Source organism: Acinonyx jubatus, chromosome E3 (genome assembly GCF_027475565.1).
Source record: "Acinonyx jubatus isolate Ajub_Pintada_27869175 chromosome E3, VMU_Ajub_asm_v1.0, whole genome shotgun sequence".
NCBI classification, from domain to species: Eukaryota; Metazoa; Chordata; class Mammalia; order Carnivora; family Felidae; genus Acinonyx; species Acinonyx jubatus.
In genome coordinates, this window is record NC_069398.1 from 37,778,961 (window position 1) to 37,799,305 (window position 20,345).

A 20,345-nucleotide genomic window follows, 5' to 3' on the forward strand; every position below is an offset into this window, starting at 1 on the left:
GCCCGCGCCTGCGCAAGGGGATCGGGGGGGGGGGGGAGGGCCCTGGCGTCCGCCTCGGGTGGGGCTACGTTCCGCCCCTGCCGCCCTGCTGCCCAATGTCGGCGCCCGGGGTCTGAGCGGCATCTGTTCTCACCAATCGGCTGCGAGCGCGGCGCGGGCCTCGTCCAGGGCCTGTCCGGCGGGGCGGGGGCGGGGCCAGGCGTCACTATTGGCTGCGGCGGCGTGACTGGCATTGGCGATATCTAATGGACTCCGGCGGACGGACCTCGCGCTGCGTAGGGCCGGGCGGGAACGGCGGCACAGCGGGGCAGGAGGCGCCGGGCAGCGGGCGACATGTTCCAGGGCCTGGATAGCGAGGGCAGCCGGTCCGGCTCCAGGTGCGTGGCGGGCGCGGCCACGTGGCGGGGCGCGGGTGACGAGTGACCTCACAGAGCCGAGGCCCCCTCTTCCCCGTCCGAGAGGCGGGCTCTCAGGCGGGACGCGTTCCCCGCGCCCGCTAGGGTCTCGGCGGAAGGCCCGAGGCGCGCCGCCCCTCGCGTCTCACCACGGGCCCGCGTTCCCTTCCGTGTCCGGCGCGCCCGGGGACGCTGGCCGAGCGGTGTGCTGCCTCGGGGCCATGCCGGTGCGTACGCGGACCCGCCCTCCCGGACCCCGTGCTAGCGCCGGTGTGCGGTGGACGGGGCCGAGAGGTGGGGGGTCACCGTGGGTGTCCTTCTGGATCCTGCATCCTGTGGGGCCGGGCGCTACTCTCCCCTAATCCCGCAGCCCCGTGGGGCCAGCCCACGCCCTCCCCTAATCCCGAGGGGCCGGGCGCTGCTTTCCCCTAATCCTACAGCCCCATGTGGCGGGGCCCTACCTTCCCCTAATCCCGCAGTTCCGAGGAGCCAGCTCCTGTGAGTCCGGGAGCTGCCCTCCCCTGGTCCCGCAGCCCCTTGGGGCTGGGCTCTGCTCTCCCTTGGTCCCATAGCCCTGTGAGGCCGGGCGCTGCCCTCCCCTAATCCCGCAGCCCCGTGGGGCCAGACCCTGCCCTCCCCTGGTCCCATAGCCCTGTGAGGCCGGGTGCTGTCCTCCCCTGATCCTGCAGCCCCTGCCCTTTCCTAATCCCGCAGACCCATGTGGTGGGGCCCTGCCCTCCCCTGGTCCTGCAGCCTTGTGGGGCCAGCTCCTGTCCTCCCCTAATCCAGCAGACCCGTGTGGCGGGGTCCTGCCCTCCCTGATCCTGCAGCTCCGTGGGGCCAACCCTTGTGTCTTCCCGTAATCCCACAGACCCATGTGGCGGGGTCCTGCCCTCCCCTGATCCCGCAGCCCCGTGGGGCCAACCCCTGTGCCTTCCCCTAATACCGCAGACCCATGTGGTGGGATTCTGCCCTCCCCTGGTCCCGCAGCCCCGTTGGGCCAGACGCTGCCCTCCCCTGATCCCAGGGCCTTGTGGGGCCAGGCGCTGCCCTCCCCTCAGGCGCTGCCCTCGCCTGATCCCACGGCCTTGTGGGGCCAGGCGCTGCCCTCCCCTGATTCCGGGGCCTTGTGGGACCAGGCGCTGCCCTCCCCTAACCCTATAGCTTGGGAGCCAGGCAGTGTCTTCCCTGCCTTGCTGATGGAGAACCAGGCTTACTGCAAGTGGTAGAAGCAAATGACCAATTGTTGGGTTTCTGACTGGGCTTCAACATTCAGGAATACATGGCAAGCTTTCTTTTTAACTTGTAAACGCTGTGTGGGTATTAGAAGTCACATAGATTACAGTTGCCAGAGCTAGGGAGAAGGTCTGTCTTGGCACTGGAGCAGCCAGCTTGTACTGTAGAGTCTTGGGGGGGGGGGGGGAGGTGTAGATGCCGACAAGTTCCAATTATCGTGAGCCTCTTCTGTGCCCCAGCCTTGACCTAAAAGTAGAAGGGAATATGTGTGTGTAGCAGCTGTTGAGATCGATACAGTGTAAATATTGCTTCAAAGAACCGCTTTGATTTGCTGAAACCCTGTACATCCGGGGGAGTTAGGGCAGTCGTCACTTCTACACCTGACCAGGTAATTAGCTATCAATCCAGTCACATACGTCTAGATGTGTACTGGCGGGGGCCAGAGGTTCATCCCGCAGTGCCCAGAATGCGCCCATATTCTGGTGCTCAGGAACCACTGGGGAGCATCACTTGTGCCCGCTGGGTGGAGGCCCCTTCTAGCACTTTCTCATTTATGTCCTTGGGTCTGTCCCCTGTCATGCACATGGCCTGGCACTGGATGCCCAATAAACGTTGGCGTTAACGAATAAACACCCTAACGCTGGTGTCCTATGGACTTCTCGAGCTGCAGAGCCTCTGCTCTAAAGTATCAGTTCACGCTTCCTTTGGAGAGGGTATTATGGACAGGAGACAATTTCTTGGCGAACGTTGAAGAAGGAAAAGCAGTCTTCTTGGTTGAATGATTCAATGTGATTGGAAGCTGCTGCTGGGATTGGTCACAAGCTTTGGGTTTCCGCAGCCGTGTTAAAGGGATTGATTAGCCGGATGGGCCTTGTAAGGCTCACCTTTCTTTGGCTGTTGAGGGAGGGAGTCAAGTGGTGGCTGCAAGACCACCCGGCCGGGATTTCCTCTTTGAAGAGCCTACATCTTCTCCTCTCTTGCTAAGGGGTTATCTTGTGTTAAAGAGATTTTGAGCCGTACAGGCGTCACACTCCAGCCAGCATTAGTCTGAGGTCATCCACCTAAGCTGTAAACTGTGCGTTTGGAAAGTCTTGTTACCGCTTCTCTCCAAGTCTGAGCAGTCCCCAGAAAGCTTTTCTGAAACCCGGACGCGAGCTCTCGGAGGGAGGGTCAGGGGCACGGGGACCTGCCTCTGCTGGTACCGCCGTCCCCTTGAGCTTTATCTGTGGCTTTTCTTTGTCACGTGCCCTCTTGCTCCTCTTGTGTACTTGAATGCTTTTATTGGAATGTATTGAGGGGTAAGACGAGAGAAAAAGGTCATTGGATCGTGCCCCTCCTTTGGGAGTTCTGAACTCACCAGTATTCCCATCTGCCTCCCTGCAGGTAGTGTCCTAGTGATAACTGCTCCTGGTAATGAGCCTCCTGGAGGCCACTCGGAGCCTTTGCCATGGGTTCTGTTTTTATCAGAATAACCTCTTTCACTCTCAGTCCCCTTATTTGAGATCCTGTTGGGCAGCCTGTGCGGTCTGCAGATCTGCTCCAAGGGTGGGCAGCCCTAGTGCCCACCCCACGCCTTGTGATGAAGATGTCACCACCCAGATAGCTTGGTCAGTAGGCACAGCGATCTCTTGACTGCAGCATTCTGGGCTTCCTGTGCTCCCTTTGTTTTCAACGTAAAATAAAATTCAGGAAGGTATATAGCATAATGTAATAAGCGCTATATTTCCACCACCCCAAATTAATATTTGGTCATTTCCAGTAACTCTGGCTTCCCTCCTTTGCCCCCGGGAGTACCCCTCCCACACAGAGACCACAGACTCAATTTGGGCCTTGCTTCCTCCACAGAGATCTTAAGTTCCAGTAAGACCTAGCGCTCAGTGGCATCGCTGATTGGAACAGTAGAGCCCCCTGCGCACGGCGCTGGCTTTCCCCACAAACAAAGCTGCTCCAGGCTCAGGACTTGCTCTTGCCATCTTTCCGTGCACAGGGTATGGTGCACATGCCCAGGGACAGGCACTTGGGCTCCCGGATGAGCGAAGCAAGGGTGCAGCGCACAGGGGACCGGGAAATTACAAGGTTGTGGAGAGAGTCCTAAAGAGCTCTGAATCAGAAGGAATCCGCTTCAGATTAGAGCAGGACCTGGGAGGTTGAAGGAAGAGCCATGTTTCAAGTAAACTCGTAAAATAGGAATTTGAACTCAGCTGAAGTCTTGATGATAAATTCAGTTCAGTTCTGAAGATTGCAGATCCCCATCCCATTTGTCAGCGAGATGGTTGTAGAAACCCGAGAATGTCTGGCCTGCTGTAGCCAGCCAGGAGTGTGAGACTGGGCTGTGTGATCTATAAATGGTGTAGAAGTCAGATGGCCTTAGTGTGGTCGCCAACAAAGTAGGTGACCTGAGGTCTTATTAAGACCTTTTGGGTTGTTTTTTTTTTTTTTTTTTTTTTTTTTTTTTTTTTTTAGTTTATTTTGAGAGAGCACAGGTGCAAGAGGGGGAGAGGTGGAGACAGAGGGAATTCCAAGCAGGTTCTGCCCTGTCACTGCAGAACCTGACCTTATTATTATTTTTTTTAACGTTTATTTATTTTTGAGACAGAGACAGAGCATGAACGGGGGAGGATCAGAGAGAGGGAGACACAGAATCTGAAACAGGCTCCAGGCGCTGAGCTGTCAGCACCGAGCCCGACGCGGGGCTCGAACTCACGGACCGCGAGATCATGCCCAGAGCCGAAGTCGGCCGCTTGACCGACTGAGCCACCCAGGCGCCCCAGAACCTGACCTTATTAAGAACTTTCTGGGGTGCTTGGGTAGCTCAGTTGGTTAAGCATCCAACTTTGGCTCAGGTCATGATCTCACAGTTGGTGGGTTCAAGCCCTGCATCAGTCTCTGTGCTGACAGCTCAGAGCCTGGAGCCTGCTTCAGATTCTGTGTCTCCTTCTCTCTCTGCCAGTCCCCCACTCATGCTCTATCTTGCTCTGTCTCTCAAAAATAAATAAATGTTAGAAACAAAAATTTTTTTTAACTTCCTAATTTAAATCTCGTTACTGGTTTTCTTTTTTTCTTTTTTTTTTTCTCTCAAATGAAAGTAACTTTTTTTCCTTCACCAAATCGTTAAGGAAATACTAACTGCTGAGTAGGTATCCACCTTCCCCACCCTCCCAGGCAGCCAGGGATTCAGCACCGGCACCATGTGGAAGGCCTGCTGGCGCGTGGTATAGCAAGGCTTGCCCGTGGAGTGTGTCTGGGTCCCAGCTGGCACGTCATCTGCCCTGTATAAAGCAGAGGGGTACTTTTCTGCAGTCCTGCTTTACAGCCAGAGAGAGTCTGAGAACACCCTTCACTTTAAATTATAGTCCATGGTCAGCTCCCTTTCTAGCTCTTTATTTTTTTTTTTAATTTTTTTAATGTTTATTTATTTTAGAGGCAGAGTGCGAGTGGAGGAGGGGCAGAGAGAGAGGGAGACACAGCCATCAGCACAGAGCCCGACATGGGGCTTGAACCCACAAACCGCAAGATCATGACCTGAGCCAGTCAGATGCTTAACCGACTGGCACCCCTCCCTTTCTAGCTCTTTTAAGGAAACAAAAAGCATTTTAAATGTCTTTTTTTTTTTTTCTTGTGACCTAAGTCATGCGCAGTGCTTGCAAAGCCTCATGCATTTCACGTGGTTTCGAGCTCTGAGTTTCCTTCAGTTTCCCCCTGTCTGTAGCATGGTCCGGTTGCCCAGGACTAGTGAAGGCACACGGGCCGCTCCCCGGTTTCAAAGTCTGTTTCAATAGTGCCTTCTCGCCTTTAAAATGCATTTTTAAGATCTTTGTACGTGTTCTGCAAAGATGCACACAAACTCGGTGCACCACTGCTCTACTGACGTGGTTTGAAGCTCTGGGGGAGTCCAGGCAGAGCTTTGTGAAAGTTTCTTAACTCTTCAGTTACCGCCATAAAAAGTGACTCGAGGTCCCAGTCTTCCCCTTCATAAATGTTTCCTGAAAGCCTCCAAATGATGCAGGCTGTTTTCTCACCGGTCGAGACTTGGGGTAGATGCTGCGGGGGGGTGCCCGAGTGGTCACGTGGTGCCTGTGTGCTGAGGTGAAGCCAGCAGTTGTGCTGGTGGGTGTGTCCTCCGATCTCTCTGATCGGCATTCTATTGGTTTTACCGGACTTCAGGACCCGAGGTGATTACTCTAGTGTGGACTGCGCAGATCAGTCCTGACCCTCGTTTCTTCTAGAGGCCTTTAACAGAGGCCTGAGGCTGTAGTCTGCACTCTAGACCCAGACTGCTTGGGCCTGCCTTCTGGTTCTGCTCCTTCCCACACGACCTTTCTTTGACTTTTCTCTGTCTCTGATGCACCGTCTGTGAAAATACTGCCTGCCTTAGAGGGTTTGTTGTGTGCGCTCCTTGGAACAGTTGACGGAAATAGTAAGTACTTAACACATGTCAGCTACGATATTAAACACTACTGAATGCGTTTGTGGCATTAAATTTTTAATTTTTTAAATTTAATTCTTTAAGGAATTTCTGCAACCTCTACACCCCACGTGGGGTTTGAACTAACGACCCTAAGAGCAAGAGTCACACGCTCCACCGACTGAGCCAGCCAGGCACCCCAATTGTGTTTGTAGTATTGTGTACTCTTGTGTACTAATTAAAATTAGCATTAAACTCTACTGAATGTGGCTGTCACTTTGTGTTAGGGAAATTAATTTTACTTACCACAGGGTCACAATAATTTGCAAGTGTACCATTTCTAGAGGAGCTAGTGTCAAATAATTGTAATTTTTTTCTTAGACATCAGAAGGTGTATTTGTCCTGTGTGGTTACGCCGTACTGCCTGAATGGTGATGTCCAGGGCCATCAGTGACTCACACTCCCTCTGTGCTTGTAGGGCCATGAAGCCCCCGGGAGGAGAGGCCAGCAATCTCTTTGGAAGTCCAGAAGAAGCTGCTCCTTCAAGCAGGCCCAATAGGATGGCATCTAATATTTTTGGACCAACTGAAGAGCCTCAGAACATACCTAAGAGGACCAATCCCCCAGGTAGGACCTTTGTGAGCCATTAATCCTTCTGCCTCTGTCTGTTCTGTTCTATGCTGCTCTTTTGATAACATTTTTTATTTCTTTGTGCTGACCCCCCCCTTTTTTTAAAAATGTTTTTAATGTTTGTTTATTTTTGAAGAAGAGAGAGAGACAGAGTGTGAGTGGGGGAGGGGCAGAGAGAGAGGGAGACACAGAATCCGAAGCAGGCTCTGGGCTCTGACCTGTCAGCATAGAGCCCGATGTGGGGCTCTAACCCACGAACCGTGGGATCATGACCTGAGCCTAAGTCAGATGCTTAACCGACTGAGCCCCCTGAGCGCCCCTGGAATGTATGGACAGTTTTATCCTGACTTCTGCTTTTTGTCTGAAGGTGGCTCAGTCATTCTTGAATCCTCCTTCCTCGGACCAAAGACCCTGGCTGAATCCAGGCCCTGAGGATACAGAGGAGACGAAGGGGTTCGGTTCCCACCAAGGGAGGCTCTCCCAGTTGTTTGAAGGGCCCCTTGTGATTTCAGAAATTATGTGCAGGTTACGCATTTAAACATTTTTCTTAGGGAGAATATTTATATAATAGATATTTTATGTTTATTTTTGAGAGAGAGAGCATGAGCGCATGCACAAGTAGGGGAGGGGCAGAGAGAATCCCAAGCAGGCTCCGTGCTGTCCGTGCAAAGCCTGATGTGGGGCTCGAGCTCAGGAACCGTGAGATCGTGACCTGAGCCATCAGGCGCCTCTAGGGAGAGCATTTTAATCCAGTTGTCAATGGGATAGAAGCTCTAAAAAGATGACTCTGTTCATATAACGCTTTACCGTTTGGCCCACCTTCCAGTAGTCACAGTGAGACAGTCTTAGAAAAATGTTTTTTGACTGATAGACTATCCAGTTGAGTGACCACGCTGATAGTTACCTGTATCCTGGGGAGAATAACATTTGTTCATCAGTGAAGATCTGAGAGGCCGGACCCAGATGGCAGACGCCGCGGAAGCGAGGCTCGAACAGCTCCCCACGCCGCTGCAGCCCTGCTGCACGTGTTTCTTTACCAAACCCTAGAGGAACGGCTAGTTCTGTGTTTGGTTGGTGGTTTTCTTATGGCGAGGGAGGGCGGAGGGTTAAAGTTGTGGGTGTAGCAGAAGAAGCAGGAGTTCTTCAAAGTGAGCAACATTCTCCTCGTATCTGGCGTACAGGTGTGGGCTGGAGGGGTCAGCCCTGCACTTCCTGTGTGTCAGCGATAGCCGTGTAGGTTACCTTATGTGCCTCTTGCACCTACGACTGGCCGCTGGCTCGGCAGGGTGTCTGGGGCTGCCCCTGGGGTGGCGAGTTCCCTGGGAAGTATGGCGGTGCTGCTTTGCACACCCTCCAGTGATTCCCCAGTGGGCAGCCTGGGCCCCTCCTGGTTGGAGAGAGAAGGAGAACAGGAGAGCCTCTGTGTGGTGTGTGGTCCCAAGATGTGGCCACAGCTGCCGGAACTCACTCCCTGGGCTGGGTTCCTGCATGGACCTCGTGGTCCTGTGGTTTGGGGCCTGTTTTCGGTCCTGCCAGGTGCTCTTTGGAAACCATCTGTGTGGAACTCTCAAGGGAAGCCTGAAAGGGAAGCGTGCCAGCGTGCCCCGCCCTGCAGACCTAAGCCCCTGCCCACGTGTCCGGGGCGGAGGGTGTGACTTAGCTCGCCATCATCGCTGAGGACTCACCGGCGTGGTCGGGCCCAGTGCTCACCGACCCTTCACGCGTGGGCTCCGCTGGCTGCCCGGCTCACATCTCCCACAGCTTGTCCTCCAGTTCTAACAACAGGAACCGGATATTTTTCAGGGATTGTGCACGGTGCTTTGTCTCTACACCCCTAGGAGGTTGGGGGGGCGGGGTTCTTTACAGAGAGGGAAACAGGCTCAGGGGGTTCCCTGCAGCACCTGGACCTCACACCTCACCAGGGGCGGAACTAGCCCTCGGATGGCACTTTTCTGGACTCCAGTGCTCGTGTTCTGAACTTATCACCTGGAAAACCAGTTGTGATAAGTGTCTAGAAATGGAATTGCGGGATCATTTAAAATTGCCCCCCATGTCGGCCACCCCCTGTGCCGCACGTGCTCCCCACCCTGCCGACACCATGTCTGTCTTACGCACTTTGATTCTTCAAAGAGCACACCTTGACTTTATCTTCCTTCGGTTATGAGTGCATCGAGCACCTTTCCTTCCTCAGAGCTGAATTCATTGCCCAGGTAAATGTCGACCAGCAGACAAGCAGGCTGACCCCTCGTAAAGGGCAGGAACAGAGCTGTACTGTGTAGGGCTGGACCTACACACAGGAGCAGCACACCGACAATGCCACGGTCTCCACAAAACTCAGGCGTGTGGTGACCTGGGGTGGGGGAGACACGCAGGCTTCTGGGAGCTGGTCGTCCTCTGTACGCTTCGGCCGGCGGTGACCTGGGTGTTGGCTGTGTCGTTATTTGAGACAATTATGTCTTAGGAGATTTTCAGTTACATTTTATAATTAAAAAAAATTTTGGAGGCACCTGGGTGGCTCGGTTGAGCGTCCGGCTTCGGCTCAGGTCCTGATCTAGAGGTGCGTGAGTTCGAGCCCTGTGTCGGGCTCCGTGCGTCAGCGTGAAGCCTGCTTCAGAACCTGCTTCGTATCCTCTGTCTCCCTCTCTCTGCCCTTCTGCCAGTCATGTGCTCTTAAAAAAATAAAACATTAAAAAAAGGTTTTTTTCCTTAATGATCAGTGTCTTTAGCCAAAAACTTCAACTTGAGTTACTTTTGTTTGTCTTTCTGAGAGGGAGAGCCAGCACATGCGTGCACGTGGGGGGAGGGCAGGGAGAGGGAGAGGGAGACAGAGAATCAATCCTAAGCGAGCTCCACGCCCAGCGCAGAGCCCAAAGCAGGGCTCAATCTCAGAACCGTGCGTGAGATCATGACCTGAGCCCAACGCTTAACCGACTGAGCCATTCAGGTGCCCCCAAATTGAGTTACTTTTATGTTCCATTTTTTTTAGAAGCTGAGTGCACATTTTTAAAAGAATTTAATTAAGGCTTTGTAGCACAACCAGAAACAACACAGTATGGGACGACCTTCAGCAGTACTTTTCTCCACTTTGTGGTGGAGACGCTTTTGCTGACTGTAGCTCAGCAGCATCACTGGGGATCACTGAGGGCTCATCTGCCCGGTCCCGCTCTGCCCCCTAGACTTGCTGCCCCCTCACCAGCCGCCCTAGGTCGGTCCTCTTGTTACGTATCGCCTCCTGACAGTTGACACACAAGGCCAGAGGGTTGGAGCCACTTGTCCAGGCTCAGTTGGCAAGTGGCTGTTCAGGAGCTCCCCCCGCAGTCCAGTGCTGTGCCATGCTGTGCTGGCTTCCCCAGCCCGGTGTGCAGGGCCTGGGAGGGCAAGGTGTGTGGACACCCCAAGGTGACACAAGCATGCGCCCGCTTCCTGCACAGGCGGCCCCGGGACACTGGCATCCCAGCAGCCGCTCTGGGTCACCATCCACTCTGGCGGTGGAGCCCATCCCCTGGGAGCCCACGGGCCTGCGTGCTCGTGTTTCTCCGTGTCAGCCGTGCGTGTTACTAGAGCCAAGCAGGGACTGCTCGCCACGTGGTTTCTTAAACAGTAGGCAGAGCTCAGCGCTGCGAAAAATGACATGATAAGCAGTCGTGAGTCCTGCACCCCGTCCATCCCGTGTCCTATGTGCACACGGCCCCCCGGGGCGGGGTGGGGGGACGTGGAGTAACCACTTTGTTGATTCAGATACAAGTGAATATACGCTGTACAGAATGTTGTGTGCCTTTTGTCGCTGAGCGGTATATACATCCAGGAGATGTTTTGTTATCGGTACGTAGACAACACAGCGAACGCTCTGGAGCATTTGTGTCCCTGGCATCCTTCTAAGCATGTGATGTCTGAGCTACAGTGAGGCATTGAATCCGCTCACAGCGCTGTGAGCAAGGTCCTTTCATTCTGCAGTTGAGGATTTGCGGGCACAGAAAGGCCAAGTAATTTGTGTGTGGTCACCTAGCTAGTTAGTGGGATGCATCTTTTTTTCTCTTGTGAGATTTTAAGGTACATCCTTGGTACCTGAGGGCCGTGACTGTGACAGCCCTCCCGCCCCCGCGTGCCGAGAGGAGCTGGCATCTGTGGAGTGAAGAGACGGCCAGCTGGCATTGTGTGACAGCCATCTCTGCTTCACGGAGGCTTTTGGGCGTTGACTTTGGTGTCTGGTCAGAGTCATCAGCTGTGAAAAGTTAGGCATTAGATGCATATCTTCATTATGACTCATCAAGTCCCTTACCTGTACTGCAAGGCGTTCCGTGTCTGAAATTTGCTGACACATGTAGTTGTCACTGGGCGTTCTGGCCAGAATGAGGTCAGAAGAATGACTGATCTGTGTTATTTTCCAGATTACAGGTCTGCCTTGAATATGACATGTTGTTAAATTCATTTATGTCTGTCTGACCTAAAAGTGCAACAGCTATTTGCTTTTAACATAAAGGACTTTTCACGGGTTTAATGAAGAAGACTGTTCAACAGACAACACACCAAGTTCAAAGTTAAGGAAATTTTAGTAGATGGGAAGTGGTGTTTTATGCCACCTTACCGTCTTGTCTCTAGAGGCCAGCCCGGTTCAGCTTCCAGAAATGAAGGTCCCAGAAGGCCCCCAAAAAAGCAGGTCTGACATAGGGCTTTAGGGACCCTCATCAACCCAATCACCCCAACCTTGTTGGCCTAAACCAGGGACTGGCATTGAGGTGTCCCTAGGAGGAGAGGTCTCTGAAGTAATGAACGTCGAGGATGGGACCAGATGGATGTCGTGGGTTTGCTCACTGTTGTGTAATTGTTTCCACAGGGGGGAAAGGAAGCGGTATCTTTGACGAATCCACGCCTCTGCAGACGCGACAACGTCTCAACCCACCCGGTGGGAAGACCAGTGATATCTTTGGGTCCCCAGTTGCTGCTACGACACCTTCAGCACACCCAAACAAACCCAAGGTATGGGCTACGTCAGGTAGCACACGCGAAAGTAGGAAAAACAAAGGCTCTGAGGCAGGTGTGGTGTGTGAGGGGGAGGAGGCAAGGTGGCTGACGTTGGTTTTCCTGAGTGCGGTCGCTAGTCACAGGGTTTCCCATCTCCCCTGAGTCACGGGAGACTACACGCCAGCCTCGTGATGACTGTAGCCTGGGAAGCTGGTCTCGTGTGCCGATGGGCGACCTGGGCGACCGTCCTTCCCTGCAGGTGCTAGTGGTCACCGGGAGCACAGCAGCCCCATTAGATTAAACTTGCTCCGGTGTTTCGAATTCATGGGCTCATCATCATACTTGGAAAAGTCTAATTGTTGCCGGGAGAGTGCCGGAGGACAGAATGTACCATGTGCCAGCATTCCCGCGTGAGCCGCACCTCAGGGTGGCTGCTGTGGAGGGAGTTTTCCTTTTACGGGAGTACTCAGCCAAAAATAAGGAAGGAATAACAGAATTCAAATATCACCATTTTGCCAACTTGTAATGAAACTGTGGATCTCGGCGATGAGCATCTGTGGCTGACATCATGTGGGGGATAAGCTTAGGAATCCCCCGGGCTTACACCGCAACATCACAAGACGGGACCACCAGAAATTACAGGCTGTTCCTTTTGATAGAACATCATAGACCACCTTTGAATTCTTGTCAAAAAATCGAGGCAGAGTCAGACCGAACTTCACATTAATTGATACCACAGGGATTCAGGCAGAGTAATGCAAAATAGAGGGCTCTACGTAGCAGTCACAGGAGGCCAGTCAGTAATCCCGACGGTTAAAAAGAGATTGAACATTACACTTCTGGGGCACCTGGGTGGCTCAGCGGGTTGAGCATCCAACTCTTGATTCTGGTTCACGTCCTCTCATGGTTCCAGAGTTCAAGCCCCGCGTCGGGCTCCTCGCTGACAGTGTGGATCCCGCTTGGGATTCTCTCTCACTCGCTCTCTCTCTGTGCCCCCCCCCCAAATAAATAAATAAACGTTAAAAAAAATTTAAAAGAATACAATTCCTATCAAAGTCCCAACCGCATTGTTTGGTTTGGTTTTACTTTTTGTTTGTAAAAAAGGGAAAGACCCACCCTAAAATTCATAGGGAATCTCAAGGAACGCCGAGTGGCCGGACAGCTTGACAAAGAACAAAGTTGGATGGCTCTCACTTCCCAGTCTCAGAACTCGGTACAAAGTTCCATTCGTCCAAACAGTGTGGTGCTGGCCTAAGGACACAGAGACCGCGGAGTAGCACGGAGAGCTGAGAAATAGACCCTCACGTGCGGGTTTAATTGGTTCTTGCACAAGGACGCCTGGGTCATTTTGATGGGGGAGGACAGTCTCTTCCGCCAGGACAACTGGATATGCGCGTGCCAGAGAGTGGAGGTGGACTCCTAGCTCACACTGTGTATAGATGTGAACTAAAAATGGATCCAAGATCGAAATTTAAGGGTTAAAGCAGTAAGATTCTTAGAAGAAAACATAGGGATGACTCTTCACAATCTTTTTTTTGTGCTTTGTTTTGTTGTGTTTGTTAAGATTTCATTTTAAAATAATGTGCACCCAATGTGGCTCACATTCACGACCATGACCCCTAAGAGCTCTTCTGATGGAGCTGGCCGGGTGCCTGATCAGTGTTTGCGTGGTTTTGGCAGTGGTTTCATAAACGTGACACTAAACACTGGGAACAAAATTTTAAGTAAGTACGTTGGATTTCATTAAAATTGAAAACTTTAGGGGCGCCTGGCTGGCTCCGTCAGTAGGAGTGTGTGACTCTTGATCTCAGGGTCATGAGTTCAAGCCCCACGTTGGATGTAGAGATTACTTAAAAATCTTTAAAAGAAATTTTTTAGACTTAAGTGCATCAAAAGACACTGTTAGGAAAATGAAAAGACAACCCATAGAGCGGGAGAGATCGTTTGCGTTGCAAATCCTATCATCGGATAGCCGTTTATTCTCAGGAATACATAAAGAACTTCCGAAACTCAGCAACAGAAAGACAGTCTGATTCAAAAATGGGCAAAGGACTTGACTGGACGTTTCCCCCAAAGAAGATCTATAAGTAAGCACATAAAAACATGCTCAGCAGGGGCGCCCTGGGGGCCCAGTCGGTTAGGCGTCCGACTCTTCATTTGGCTCAGGTCAGGATCTCAGTTTGTGATTTATGAAGGCCCACGTTAGGCTCTACACTAGTGCAGAGCCTGCTTGGGATTCTCTCTCTACCCCTCTCTCCTGCCCCTTCCCTGCTTGCGCTCACATGCGCACGTGGTCTCTCTCACAATAAATTAGAGGAAAAAAAGGCGCTCAACATCGCAGTTGGAAGTGTGGCTGAGCCCCAGACGGCAGAGAGCTCACGTCTCTGTCGCTGCAGTATGTTACGTGGGGGTTTGTGTCACCGTCCGTGGGTAAAATTCTCCACAGTGAAAACATTTTTAAAAGTTAAAAGTAAACAAACCCGTCTGTGCTCCGATTTTTATCATACATTTGAAGGTGGGTAAAATGTTTCTGAATCATGTGTTGACCTGCGTTTTGCCTTGTTGCAGGACCACGTGTTCTTGTGCGAAGAAGACCCAAAGTCGGCCCCTAAAGGTGAGCTGCTGTTTTCTGTCCCTCCCCTGAGTGTGCTCGCTCTGGGAGAGTTGCTGGTGTGTCCCCAGGGGATGAGGGAATATTCCATGCCCCTTCCAGCCTGCTGACAAAAACAGGCAAGGTCGTGTTTGTTGCTGAGAGGATGTGTAGTATTCGAAGAAAGCCAGGGACGTGGGCTCAGTTGGGTGGGTGAAAACTTCCCAGTGGGCCGCCATGGGCCTTTCTTCACTTCTTGTCATTGGTGGTCAGCCTACGTCTAAGACTGGGGGTCCCCTTCTAGAAGCTGATGTCATGTAGTGAAGGGCAGGGATCTGAAGCCTTGAATGGACGTATGACCGAGGGTAGCACAGGCAGCACTGATGCAGAAGAGAAGCACACAGGGGACAGCAAGACCGGTGGAGTGGGAAGGGGGGGAAACGTGAGGCCTGTGTGTGGCGGGGAGAGCTGCCCCGCTGGCAGGTGCGTGCCAGCCTGTGCTGAGAGTCACCACTCCCCCGATGGGGAACCAAGATAAACGGGAGTGCCTTCATCTAGAAAGGCTGAGTGACTGTCCACAAGCCTTGCCTCACCTTGCTGGATCCCTCTCTTCCTCGTCATGCTCAAGTTCAGAAACTTTGTTATTTGTTCTTGACGTGGAAGAAAGGGGAATGGGGTCCAAAAAGCAGTGTCAAGGAATAATTAACTTAAGGAATTTTCCAGAGTTTATGGTATGAAGCCCTGGTTCAAGAATGCCCTCTGCTAATCGGTATGTGTTCTTGGGACAAGACGGAAGCCTTGCTCTGTGCTCGTTATGGTGTGCCCTTGGCGGCTGGTCTGTGCCAGTCTTTATGTGGAGCTCGCCTGTCTGGTTGCTGGGCCGCCTCTAACGGGATGGCCTGCTGACTTTGTCCCACAGCCGCAGCCAGCACCTCGCCAGGAGAAGAGCTGGGGCAGAAGGGCGGCCCTGGAGACGCAGGCCGCACCCAGCAGCCTGTGCCCATGCCCACAGCTGACAGCCACGAGCCCAGGTTGGGCCCCCGCCCTCGTTCTCACAACAAAGTCCTGAACCCGCCTGGAGGCAAATCCAGTATCTCCTTCTACTAAGAGGGGCTGCCGCTTCCCCTGTAGCCAGACAAAACACCGGAGAGATAGGATTTCAAATACTGTAGTCTTGTAGCCCAAAGGAGCCGGGTGGGGAGAGGGTCTGTTGTGTATCTGAAGCCGCAGCTCGGGCACGTGGCCATCCCAGAGCCGCGGAGGACCTCACCTTCCAGACTGCCGGGAGACCTGTCTTGGTGGGTAGAAGACGGGACTTGCTTGTAACTGCAGACGTGATGGGGCTCTGCGAGGGGCGCGGGGGCCAGTGGGGCCGGGCCACGGTGAGTCCTGGTGGCATGGGGTTGCCCTCGGCCTTGCCGCACTGGCACTCTGCTGGCCGGCCGGGGGTCCAGAAATCACTAACACGGCAGCAGAGTTTAAATTTAAAGCCTTGGCAAGAAAATCAAATACAACATGTGTGTTGCCGTGGGATACAGGAGCAAGGTGTTGGCCAGAACACTACGGGCGGGGACTGGTGGGGGTGGGGTCTTTGGGTGGCTGGCCCCTCAGATCCTCAGCCCGTTGACCGCAGGACGGTTCCCGTGCCTGCCGCTTGGCCCCCCGGTGCCTCCTTTGCCATCAGCCCCAGCGTGTGGCTCCACACATTTCCTGACACGTCAGTTGCTTGTGTTCGGCAGCTGTCAGCAGAAACCAAAAAGTCGTTCTCAGTCTCACGCTTTGTGGCAGCATTTTGAGGTGCTCCGTGTCTGCCATCCAGACGCTTGGCCATGCGCAGGCTGGTTTCACTGTGATTTGTCCCCTCTTTTCCTCAGCGGCCTCCATGCTAGGTCCGTGCCCATCACCAGCCAGGCGGACAGACCCCTTCTCAAGTCAGATCTTCCTGTTGGCCAGCCCCCCTGACTTCTGCAGCTTTAAAACTGTCCACATGCATCCAGACAGTGGGTTACTTAAATCCTTCCTACATCTTTAGTCCTGTTGACGGTGGGAGGAAGCAGTGCTCCTGAACCTTGGGTTCTTAGGTTCGAATCTTTAATAATATCTAAAGAGCTATTATAAAATCCCAGCTTTACATAAGTGACTCTGGACGCTGATCTGTTTCTGACACCTTTCTAGGAAAAAGTCACTTGCTCAGGTAGAGTAAAGAGGAAGCAAAGTTCGCTTAGCTGTTCTTTATAAAGCTTTGCAGAACCTCCAGACCATGTTCAGTTTCCAGAGGAAACCTGGAGACCTTGGGCCAGAAGATGAAATGGTTCGATAGCGAAGTCTCAACTGGCCAATTCCTGCTACTCGCCAGCTGAGATAACGGGCTGGCCAGAGTCCCGTCGCTCTGATCTGTCGGGCGAAGGCTTCTCCCGCCTGCCCCTACAGGGCTACATTCTCTGTTCTTATGCTCACTCACATTGGACCAACAGCTCACAGGGGACGGGGTTTGGGTGGGGGTACCTGTCAGTACGAGTGCCTACAAAGCCAGTGCCATGTGCTAAAAACACCTGCATCCTTATCACAGTGTAGAAAAGCAACAACGCTGGGTTCAGTCACACCCACCGTGGCCTAGACACCGAAGTGCCTGCGGGAGCCACCTGCCGAGCTCCACTCTTAAACCTGGTGCACGTGGCTTTGTCAACCAAAGACCGTTTTCCCCCTTTCAACTGCCCTGTGCTCTCTGGAGCCAAGAAACTCATTCCATGCAACTCTTCCTGTCTCGTGCAAGTACTTCCTGTCTCCACCTTTCAAATGGCCATTTATAGGAAAGTTGGTTGGAACTCAGAGCATCTTCCCCCCTATTAAAAAATGTCATAAATGGTGGTTAGGGCTTAAGCCCAAACACACGTTAACGTGCTTAACGCAGTGTTCTCGTGGTAGAAATGAAGTACCATTTATGACTCTGTCTTGTGGTTTTCAGTGTGCAAGAAACTGATTTGTGAATTCCAAATTGGATTGCCAGGAACCCTGATACCGTAGTGCTGGCCCCTGTGGCTTCACCCCTGCCCTCACTGCCCACCCAGCGAGAGGAAGCAAGGAGGAGCTCTCTACTTCTGTCCACCAGCAGGGATCTCAGGCACAGATGGGGGGGGGGGGGGGAATAGGGGTGGGAATGGAGGGAAACCAGAACTGTAGCCAGAGCCTCTGTGCAGTGGAGACAGATGCGCTGCCTTTGATCTCCATCCTTCCCTCCCTGGGGCCGCGGAAACAAGTTTAGGGTGCCTGGTGGTCTGGTCACTGGAGGAGCAGGAGAGGCCTTTCTGCTCCTGTGAGCCAGTGGGGTGGCCATTCCTATGTGGAAAATGCTCTGTAACTGGGGACTGCCTGTATTTGGAAGATTCATTAACTCAGCATCTTGTTTTCAATCTCTAAGCTGCATTGAGAAGTTATGTCTGTATTTTTATTAAGCCTTAAAATTTTTTTTATGTGCATTTGGTGCCAACTTTTTTCTAGAGCTGTATCAAAAACAAGAAGTCTGTACTCACAGCACAATGTAGTTTTGATAGGGGCATCTTGTTACAAAGCAGGACTGGGTATACACGTTGAATTAAACTTCGCAATCACGTACTCGAAGTCTGGGTCAGTCTTTTGTGTGCATGTTCACATGTGCTTCTCAGCATCCATTTCCCGAAATGCCTGGACCCTGCTCCTTCCCTCACAGGTGTTCTTTGCTGAAGGGGTTTGCCTTCACCCCCTCCCCGCCCCACCCCTGCACCATTTAGCCAGAGGATGCCCAAGTTAATCTTCTCAGAGGCTATGGATTTACAGGGGTTGTTTTATTATTTAAAAAAATTGTTCTAAGGCTTATTTTTGAGAAAGGGAGACAGAGCACGAGTGGGGGAGGGGCAGAGAGAGAGGGAGACACAGAATCTGAAGAAGGCCCCAGGCTCCAAGCTGTCAGCACAGAGCCCAACACAGGGCTCGAACCCACAAACTGCAACATCATGACCTGAACTGAAGTGAAACACTTAACCGCCACCCAGGCGCCCCATGGGTTTACAGTTTTAAATTTGGAAACCAAAGACCTACCTTTGAATAGAATGAACAGGAATTTGTCAGTGTCCTTTTGGGTTTCTGTAGGTAAGTTAAAGGTAATCATTTTTTTTTTCCTCCTAACCACTTGTTTTCCTAAAGAAATGACAGCATTGAACTTGCCTCTTGAGTGGGATTTCCAACTCCAGTAACAAGCTTGGTAATAAGTAGATGTGGTGCTGAGCTTTTAGTCTGCCATTAGATTAAAGTCCTGCAAAGAAAGCACAGGTTGAACGTCTTTCCCTCTTACATGATAGCTATTTCCCTATGTCGTAAAGCAAACAGTATGCATTACATGGACCTAGGGTGATGAAACCACTCAGACCACCTGCTGAGAGGCCCCCCTCACAGCCCCACCCCACAGGAGGCTGCACACCATTCTCCCTGCTGGACCACAGCCAGCACCAGAATAGCATATCAGAAAGAAACCGGACATACGCCACGGACGCCGTCTTCGTTTGTTCATCCGAAAACGTGTTCGAGTGCAGAGCATGTCCCAAGACGTGCGCTAGGCACTGGTAACGTTAAAGTGGCCCCAGCCACAGGGCAGTTCAGTCCTGGAGAGTCACCACCCATTTGTCTCCAGCAGCTGGGCAGTGGCCACGTCTGAAAGGACCAATGTAACTGAATGTTACGGTGAGGGAGCGATCGACAAACGTGAAAGGGTTGCCGTTTCACGTCCTGTGCTTTCTCCAGAATGTACTGGCTCCATTAGCGGAACGGAACTTGTTCTATTTTCAAGCGTGGCAAGAATGTATGTTCCTCCTGTGTTACCCGGTCATTTCTTATTATCTCCTTAATCCTTAGCATTCTTGAAGATCACAAGTGAAATATTCCTGTTGTATGTTTGACGACGAAGTGCCATCAAAATTCAGCATAGGAAGAATTAAGGGAGACGTTACAGGGTCCTAGGTGACTTCCTAGCAAATTAAAGTATAACCTTTTTAAAGTTTTTATTTAAATTCCAGTTAGTCAACAAACAGTGTACTATTTCAAGTGTATCAACACTTTGATACATCGCCCTTCGCTCGTCATGACGAGCGCACTCCTGGAAGTCCAGTATGCCATCCATTGTGCCACAGAGCCAGGCTAAAGCAGCACTTTTTTTTTTTAATTTTTTTTTTCCAACGTTTATTTATTTTTGGGACAGAGAGAGACAGAGCATGAACGGGGGAGGGGCAGAGAGAGAGGGAGACACAGAATCAGAAACAGGCTCCAGGCTCTGAGCCATCAGCCCAGAGCCCGACGCGGGGCTCAAACCCACGGACTGCGAGATCGTGACCTGGCTGAAGTCGGACGCTTAACCGACTGCGCCACCCAGGCGCCCCTAAAGCGGCACTTTGGAAACCCAAGTACTCACCTTACATTTTAGGGTCATGTGCAGAGGGAAAAAGAATTGTGCCCCAATTTAGTTTACAAATCTGAATGGAAGTCTGTTAAAGCAAGTTCTAGCTTATGTCGCCCGAGTACACGAGTGGCGTCCTCAAGTACGCATCAGGAATTGCCCAGCGGCTCATCTTGTTAAAACTTCGTTCTGTTTTAGCCAGTTTCAAGTAAGTCTGCCCAGTTATGTTAGTAATAAAAACAAATAAAGTTGGTGGCCAATTGGCCTCACAGCGGGGGCTACCCTACTGTATATTTGGTACTAAGAAGGTTCAGAGGGGTCATGTTTCTGAAAAAAGGCCTAAGGCAGAAGTCTTGAACATTCCCCCAAAACACTCACAAGCTTTTTTTGTAATTGGCTCAAAAAGAAAAATTACACATACTTGTTTGTCCTGACTCTTCATCTTGAGAATAAACCTAACAATTCTATATTGCGCCCTTACTATATTGCTAGAAATGTATGAAGCCCCTTTAATGGATTAGCTTATTAATGTTCATAACTTTCCTAGGAGGTTGGTAGTATTTTTAGGCTCAGTTTGGAAATGAAATGGGATGACTGAGTCACTTAGCTAGCATCAGAATCCAGATAATCTGGGGGCGCCTGGGTGGCTCGGTCGGTTAAGCGTCCAACTTTGGATTCTGTGTCTCCCTCTCTGTTCCTGCCCCA

General features: G+C 52.0%; 1 protein-coding gene across 2 annotated transcripts; it reads left to right on the forward strand.

Moving 5' to 3' along the window:
* Positions 1–220: 220 nt before the first annotated feature.
* Positions 221–17,830, forward strand: JPT2 (Jupiter microtubule associated homolog 2). 2 transcript variants are annotated; one of them, XM_027043641.2, is made up of 5 exons: positions 221–377; positions 6,515–6,663; positions 11,501–11,643; positions 14,197–14,242; positions 15,138–17,830. In XM_027043641.2, the coding sequence occupies exons 1-5, from the start codon at positions 334–336 to the stop codon at positions 15,323–15,325; spliced, it is 570 nt and encodes a 189-aa protein (XP_026899442.2). In that variant the 5' UTR covers positions 221–333; the 3' UTR covers positions 15,326–17,830. The 2 variants fall into 2 exon arrangements, with proteins under 2 accessions (XP_026899442.2, XP_026899443.2); XM_027043642.2 differs by lacking the exon at positions 221–377 and adding an exon at positions 470–622.
* Positions 17,831–20,345: the final 2,515 nt, after the last annotated feature.